The sequence below is a fragment of the Bos indicus x Bos taurus genome, chromosome 3 (genome assembly GCF_003369695.1).
Source record: "Bos indicus x Bos taurus breed Angus x Brahman F1 hybrid chromosome 3, Bos_hybrid_MaternalHap_v2.0, whole genome shotgun sequence".
Classification (NCBI taxonomy): Eukaryota; Metazoa; Chordata; class Mammalia; order Artiodactyla; family Bovidae; genus Bos; species Bos indicus x Bos taurus.
The window spans coordinates 20,159,629-20,167,669 of record NC_040078.1 but is presented as its reverse complement, the minus strand read 5'-3'; the positions used below and the strand labels follow the sequence as shown (position 1 = coordinate 20,167,669).

Genomic DNA, 8,041 nt, shown 5'->3' with positions numbered 1-8,041 from the left:
TCATCTTTGCATTAGCTATAGAAGTCCTGGTCTATATGCCAATGTCCCTGCACCCTCTCCCTAAATGATGGAAATGGAGAACCCAGACACATCCCATCTGAAGGGCCCCTGTTCCTTAGAGGCTCAGAACCCCACACCAGCTTCTCCTGACTGGTGTCTTCAGTCTTATTTTTTTCCCTTTTGCCAAACCCCAATAAAACACACCAACTGCTGCAGAGAATTTCTGGGTTGGTTTGTTGTTTTTTTTGTTTTCCGTGGATCTTCTTGTTTGTTTTTTATTTCAAATACTGAAAAAGTCCCCTGGGCTCTGCGGTGCTCCCCACACTCATCCCCTTTCTCCCACACTCACTGCCCTTCTTCCCACAGCAAATCTACTTCAAAGACAGCACTTTTCTCCCCACCCAAACAATTAACATTCAGTTCTTAGCTTTTTCTGCAGAACCAGAGGAGTCATCCGCATCTTTCATATTTAGACAGTTTCTTTTATCTGACATCAGGTCCCCAGTCATATCCAAGCTAGCAAGGCACTCTTCTACACAGCTCAATTAGAACCCCTCACCTTCAGTCCACTTCACTCCCCCACCCCACCCCACCCCCACCCCACACCAGCTACAAGGTCAAGAAGGAGGATAGTTAGGAATGTTTTTGTTATCAACTCTAAGTCCTAATTCATAACCCCGCACATCTCCCACTCCACCCTCTCAACCCCCCACCCCACCCAACCCCCAGGATTTCACTGTGATGTCTCCCAACAATTACTTGGAAAAAAAAGAAAAAACAAAAAAGAGTCAAGGTCTTGGTGCTCGGCCCAAGGGGCTCCATGCGCTGGGACACCGACGGGCAGGGGCTTCTGCCTCTCCAGCCCGCACCCGAGCCACCTCCTGACCCCTGGCTGCAAAAGCAGGGAGGGGCAGGAGCCAGCACAGGACCCAGGGGGCAGCGTCTCAGGATCTGGCGGAGCCCCGGGCAGCATCATTCGACTTGGCCACTGCGGACGAACACAGAAGAAGAGAAAGAAAACACTGTCAAGTAGTAAGGGAAAAAACCCTAAGTTCCACCCCAGTCTCTACCCCATCATTCTTCCACACTTATCAATCATTGGGGATACATGGCACATCTCTTAATCCTATTCAGAGAGTTGTCCTTTTTTTTTTTTTTAAAGAAGAGGAACATTTCGGTCTTCGCCTAGTTACAAAACTGTTCTCTGTGTTTTTGGAGATATCCAAGAAAACAAAGAAAAATATTCTTTAGACAAGATAAAAATAACGAGGTTTTCAGAGCAGGCTCAGTTTCAGGGGCATGGCCAGAGCCACTTGCCACAGTGGAGATGGACGGACTGGGGTTGGGGGCACAGAGTGATGAGGTGGCAGCTGCATGGAGGCCAGGGCCGGACAACACACGTGTTGTTTTGAATGGACTTAATATTCTAGGTTTAATCAAAGCAAACTGAATTTCAAATGACCCTTTTCTGCCACGGAAGCTATGCACTTCATGCTGTGGGAGCAGGTGGCATCTACAAAAAGTAGCTTGTTTCTTTGTTTCCTTAGCTTTGAAGATGACTGGGTGGAAAGAGAGACCAATAGTCTTTCTGATTTCCCTATTTCTTCTATTCCTTCCTAAAACTGAGACTCACTGTGACTTCAGTCTTGAGGATTCACACTGACTGATAGAGAGAGCAGCTCAGACAGAAAAGAGTACAAAATTCGAAAAGATTGGAGATGAAGAAAACGTACAAAATTATATATATATTTATATATATAATAACATGACATATCTATGTACAACATGTCTGGGACGGTTGAGGAAACTATACAAGGATATTCGGCATTTTCCCCTTCCCACATGGACTTTAGACTAAGGAAGACAGCATGAGGAAATGAAGCAAGAAACACAAAAATTATATACAATTACAAGTGACAGTCAAGGAGTTGCCCTAGGGGCCAGGGAATCACGGCATCCTGCTCTCTCCTTCCTTCCTCACCAACTTTTTCCTATCCAATCTGAATGACGGCCTGAAAAGTGAATGGCTGGTCAGGAAAGACGTGTAGACACACCCCAACGCCCCACGTGTGCATCAGCAAGTTCATTAGTTCTCACTGGGCCAGATGTGTGGCATATCAGAACTGGTGGGCTGAGAGGTCAAGAGAGGACTAAAGACAGACTCTTCCTCTCTTGAATTGCTAGCTCTCACTTGGCCCTCTCTGTCCTAACGAGCAGACTGCATTCAGTGTGGTTCAGGCCAAGCTAGTGATAATCAGATAGACGATGCTGGCCACCCGCAGCCCCTCTTTCCTCCACCTGGTTCATGATCAGCGTTGCTACCTCTCAGAGGACAGGAGCTGAGCTCCAGGAAGGCAGAGATTTCTCAGTGCTCCTTCTATTTCTCCCTAACCGCCTTCCCCAGCTTTCACCAAGGTGAATCATCTCCTGAGAACCTGCTGCTCCAGCCCCACAGCAGCACTAAGCCCCGGAGCGACCATTCTTCCCTTTTCTTCCTGTCTCCCTAACAATACACCTGGCAGCTGAGAACATCTGAAATGTAGGACTCCACATGAGCATGACTGAGCGTGTTTCTTCAGGCCCACAGCCTGGCTCCCAGAGCAGCCTTTTAGCAGCCAAGGCCCAGACTGTAGGAAAGAAGTGAGAGCAGAGGCAAGAGCCTTCATGGCTAGCTTCTTAGAATTTTTTTTTCTTGACCCTCAAGACCAATGACACGAATGAGGTCCTCCTGCCTGAATTTATAATCCCTAAATCTCAACTTCTCTCCTCATGCGGTCTTCAATGACTTCTCCTCTGTAGTCTCATCTATGGTCCTTCCTCACTTGTGGTTTTACAATGAATAGCACAGAATTCTTCAGGATGTTAGAATCAGAATCAATCCGATTTACATTTGGATCTATATTACAGATGAGGAAGTAGAAATCCAGAGAGGTGAAGTGACTCAACCAAAGCTACCGGTCAGTTCTGTCTAGAATTGAATGGAAACAGAACCCAGATATCCTGACTGCTAACCCTGTGTTCTTTCCACTATCCCATGATACTTTCAAAAAGCAACATGCTGGAAGAGAGAGAGAAGGTGCCCATTTTACATGAATAATATCTTCCAGGGCAAATTGTAAAAGACACTGAATAAAGAAGGTTAGGTGGGCATTATAGTTTTAGGCAAGCACATCAGTTTTTCTTTTTGAGGATTTGCTAAACCTGCCATAATGAAAACAAGAAAGCAATAGCAGCCCAAAGGACAAAACACTTAAAGCACAGAAAACAGATCTCATTCAGTCTATCTTTCCCAATCGTATCAGGTTAGCCTCGGGATGTTAAACCTGTCATATTATTCCCAAGGCTTAGCCTCCCCTATTTTGGGACACATTCTCTTCCAAAAGGAGAAATGACATCTCCCCAGTTTCTCATACAAATGAAAAAGAAAGTCTGCAGCATTATCCAATCCTAGGCTCCTATTTCTGGGCCCCTACTTGGGCCACATGAGGGTGTGGAAATCTCAGTTTATCCAAAGCAGTGAACTCAGAGCCTCTCTTTAGCCCATGTTACAGTCTCAGCAGCCCCCAGAAGCAGCATAGTCATTTCTGGCGAGCAAGCTGAGAAGAGACAGCTAGGTGCCCATGTCCCTGCCTAAGATATAGAAAAGTCCAGTGAGTGAGAAGGGGGGCAGAGGGGGCCCAGGTTACCCCGCAAGCTTGCTGGTGACGAGCGAGGACTTTCTCTGGGGCAGATCCTGGGGGGTGGGGATGTGGTCACCGGTCACCAGGTTCTTGTCTGGTCCTGCACTGGGCAGCTGCTTATTCTTCATCTTGGCTTTGGCCATGTTGTAGTCTCCTGAGTCAAAGTACTTTTGCTAAGAGACAAGAGGGAGGTTTAGGTGAGTGAGGAGCTCCGGTCTTCCTCAAAAGCAAGGAGACTCAGGTCCACTATAAACCCTATAAACCTGCATCCACACTCAGATCTTTCAAGTCTTTTTTGATTAGCCTCATGTATACACAGCTTAGTATTAACTATATTTAATTATGCTTTCTCCCCAGTGTCTTCTGACTTTCACATTTGTAAGCAGTTTCCCAGCTAGGGTATTTTTTTTGGAGTTAAGAGATAGCTCCTATAGCCTTTTGTAGCCCCATGAGTCCACGATACTTCAACCATATTGCTGACTTTAATCCCAAAGGTTTATAAAGGACCTATTAGTCTCCAATGGGCTTGGTGCTGGGGAAACAGAAATGAATAAGATATATAAAGGGTCAACCTATGGCTATCAGTAGGAGATCAACCTCAAGCTAACAACCTCAAAATGAGAAATTATTCTCTCAGACTATGAATAGAAACTGGGCTTGTCTCTGAGGATAATGTACTTTCCTCTGACTCCAACCACTCCCACACATGTTCCATGGCTGTGACAGCCTGCCTACGCCTGTCTTGCTTACAGCAAGGTAAAGTGCAAATCAGCACCACATCATCATCTGTGACTAAGACTCAGTAACTGGGATTCTCCACAGGGATCTGTTTCCCTCTCCATTTCATCCGTGTAGAGAAATACACTCCAGGTTAATGACTAACAACCCCTCAGTCAGCTTTAGGTACCTCTGAGGACTGAGGAACCCAAAGAGGAGCTAGAAGGCTATGAAGGTAAGACTCTCCCTTGGGAGAAGGACCACTTGTAGGACAGATTTCTGGGCCTTTCTTCTGAAATGATGCACCTCAAAATTTAGCTCTAATCCTACATCTGCAGTCCTAAAACTCCCACCATCCAAACAGGCAAATATCTGGAGGCTGTCAGCATTCCAGACTCTGACATCCTTCCCTCAGTCTCCCAAGGCCAGTCCTAAATGCCCCTCCATTAAGCTTTAGTATCCTGAGGGAAATCAGAAAATAACTGATACCCTTAGGAACTTACAGTATTTGCCTTGGGTTTTTTTTTTTTTTAACAAGTTTCTAATTTTTCTTTACTACTGCCCAACAACAAAACGTTCATATCAGTGCTCAGCAGAACTTCCACAGATCTCATCCCTAAGGCCCCTCTGGTTCCAAAGTAAGAGGGTAAGAGATTGTGCTCCATACCCCTTTCTGGAGTCTCTTCATGAGGAAGTCGGAGCCTCCAGGCTTTTGTCCTAGGCTTGGATATTTGGCTTTTAGCTTTGCCTCCTCAGCTCTCTCAGGGAGAATACCTTCTTTCTCTTGGGTGTCCTAGAGGAAACAAATGGGGCCAGTAAAATTAAACACTGAGAAGCAACTGCTTCTAATATCTGCTAACTTTTACACTATTACCTTTTCCTGGAGATCTACCCATTTGTAAACATGCTATTCACACTCTTAAATAAAGCCAGACCTTTGTTCAAATCCCTAAAGCTCAAGATGACTGTATTGTGAAAAAAAAAGCTGTTTGTCACACTACACCCAGGGAACCACCCCAGTGACCTGTGAGTACTGGGTTAAAGGTAATGCCAAAGAACAATACTTTAATCAAAGAGCAAGCAGTAGCTCACTTAGAACAGAAGCTTGGAAAGACAGAAAAGAGCTAGCAGGGATTCTGGTGATGCAAGATTAGTAGGGAGATCTCTAGCTGTCTGTAAAACACAGTACAGGTCAAATGGGAAATCGAAAGGGATAACTGCTGTGATGTTCCCTCCTAAGCTAGGCTTTTGATAAATCTATGGAGGCTAGCTCTGTGGCCTTCTCCAGAAAGCTCCACCTTAGCAATGGTCAGCACTGGACAGCAATGAGGGACAGCATTGTTTCCATAAACATTGTAGTAGGAAGGTGACAGGTAAACAGAAATTAATCTCAGGAAAATTAAGATACATTGGGTTCACTAGTATTTACCCACCAGCTCTGTCAAAAAATCAACACCTTCCCTAGTGATGGAGGTTTGGGAAACATGCCAAGAGCCCAATTAACTTGCAGGGTCTCTTACTGTTGTTGTTACTCTGCTTCCCTTTTTGTGGGCCCTGCTACCCTTTTCTTTAATGACTTTTAAAGAATGGACATGAAGCCAATTTGTGGTTCTTTTTAGTGGAATTGCATTCCTTTGCTTTGAAAACCTGGCCGAGATATAACCCAGGGGTATTTCATGAACCCGAGTACATTACTAAATGTTATAAATTAAATACAAAACACCTAAAGAAGTTGGCATGTTTTCATCACAGAATCGCGGGTGAAATAAGTCCCCACTACCTTAAAAGTAGGGGGGAAATATGGTGGCGTCTTTCTTTTCACGACTCTCTAGGGGTCTTTCCTAGGTTTAACCTCCATTATTCTGTTTGAAACTCTAGCCCTCTTCAATTTTGTAAGGTCCTCTTTGAAGGTGGGCAACAGACCATCTACAGCGATCAAAAGGTCTCTTTGAGAAAGTTGCCGTCTTAAATTAGCCATGATAATAATTACTCTTCTCCCTTCCCCCGGTGCTGATCCCTTTTTAAACGTCTGTATCTTGACCAGTATCTTTCTGAGGATATAGAATGCAGGACACAGCCTGGCTGTTCGTTCATTTTACCCCTACTAAGCAATAACATACATCTCATCCCGAGACCACCAACCCCCTTTCATTCACCCACTCTTTCCAAACACCCGCCCCGCGCTCAGGTTCGGCCAATTACAGCACAGCTTCAATACGTCTAGCAGTAGGTCTACTGACCAATCAGGAAGGGTACTACAATGATTGACAATCCAGCCAACTAACCAGAGCCAAAGCAGCAGGCCATGTTGAAACTCACCCTGCATGACGCAAGACGTGGCCAACCCCTGCAGAGCCCGAGACCATGGCGACCAATCCGCACTGGTGGGAGACCGCCTCCCGCCCCATCACAATCGCCCCCAACTCGCCCACCGCACCCCCTCCATTTCACCTGCTTCTCCTCGCCGGTCTCTTCCGTAGGGTTCTCCTCTTCTTGTTTCTGGGACATGGTGGGACCGGGACTGTGGAGTGTGGGGGACCCGGGAGGTCAACCGGAGAAGGGAAGGGGGAGGGGAAACGGGACAACCAGCGCTGCTCCTTCAGCTCCTGTCACTAGGATTGCTCAGTCAAAATGGCGGCCCTTGCCTGTGACGTTGTGACCGCCCCTTCCTATGGGAGCCAATGGGAGCGGGGTGGATAGGGCAATGACGTAACGATCTACCAATAGTTGCTGGCTAAATGTGGGTTCTATGGAGGCGACGGGCAAGCTGGAACGCCAATATGGGAAGAGAGTGACTCACAAGGACCAATTGGATGCACGTGGGAGAGGTTAAGGGGTGGTGCTGGTAGCTTTGGCATTTTTGCTCCTTTCGTGGGGGTCAGACTTTCTGCCGCCCTACCTCGTCTGCCCCAGGGGACTTTCCTGAGCTTCGAATTGGAGAGCGAAAGGATGGAAACCTTTTATTTCCAGGTGAAGAGGATTAAGCTTCGCGTAGTGTTAGCAGAAAATTATCAATCTCCAGAAAATAATATGGAGGTCAGAGTGGACTTTAAAGTGGTCCTCCTCACTCTTCCAGTGTGTTATTTAGGGTGTGGAATGGAAAGACTGAATGGTCTAGCAGAATATGGTCTAGCAGAATATGGATGGCCATCCCATGGAGACTGAGCTCCTTGAAACAGCACAGGTCTAGGTACATGGTAAACATTGCGTAAATACTCGGGAACATATTGAGTGTTTGAAGATGGTACTGTTTTAGTTTTACAAGGAATATATATGTAGTAAGGCAGTCTTTGCCATAGAGGGTTTTCACAGTATGCCAGGTGTACCCAAATCCTCAAGATTAAAAGAGACTCATCTTCCTAGAGTGTTAGTTAAAAAACGTCATTTTTATATTAAAACAGTCTAATACACTGAAAATTTGATATTAAATTTTAATTTTCCAGGGAACCTATTGTGACAGATAGCCTTAGGGCTGTCTGTTCATTTTTCTGTATAATTAGGTACATTTCTAGTGGGAAAATCTGAGAATCTTAGAATACACAGATTATTATACAAGGCAAAATCTTGTCAGCTTGAAATTAAAGTGTTAATAAAGTGATAAAGGGGTTCAAAGGAAAGTTCATATTCAGCAAATGGCAACCCAC

At 45.5% G+C, this 8,041-nt stretch overlaps 1 protein-coding gene across 2 annotated transcripts; it reads right to left on the bottom strand.

Moving 5' to 3' along the window:
• Positions 1-220: 220 nt before the first annotated feature.
• ENSA (endosulfine alpha) lies at positions 221-7,050 on the bottom strand. Of its 2 annotated transcripts, XM_027534439.1 has the most exons (4): positions 6,849-7,048; positions 5,065-5,190; positions 3,687-3,853; positions 221-988 (listed from the first exon to the last, which is right to left on the bottom strand). In XM_027534439.1, exons 1-4 carry the CDS (start codon positions 6,903-6,905, stop codon positions 973-975), a joined length of 366 nt encoding a protein of 121 aa, XP_027390240.1. In that variant the 5' UTR covers positions 6,906-7,048; the 3' UTR covers positions 221-972. The 2 variants fall into 2 exon arrangements, with proteins under 2 accessions (XP_027390240.1, XP_027390248.1); XM_027534447.1 differs by lacking the exon at positions 5,065-5,190 and having other exon boundaries at positions 6,849-7,050.
• Between the last annotated feature and the right edge of the window lie 991 nt (positions 7,051-8,041).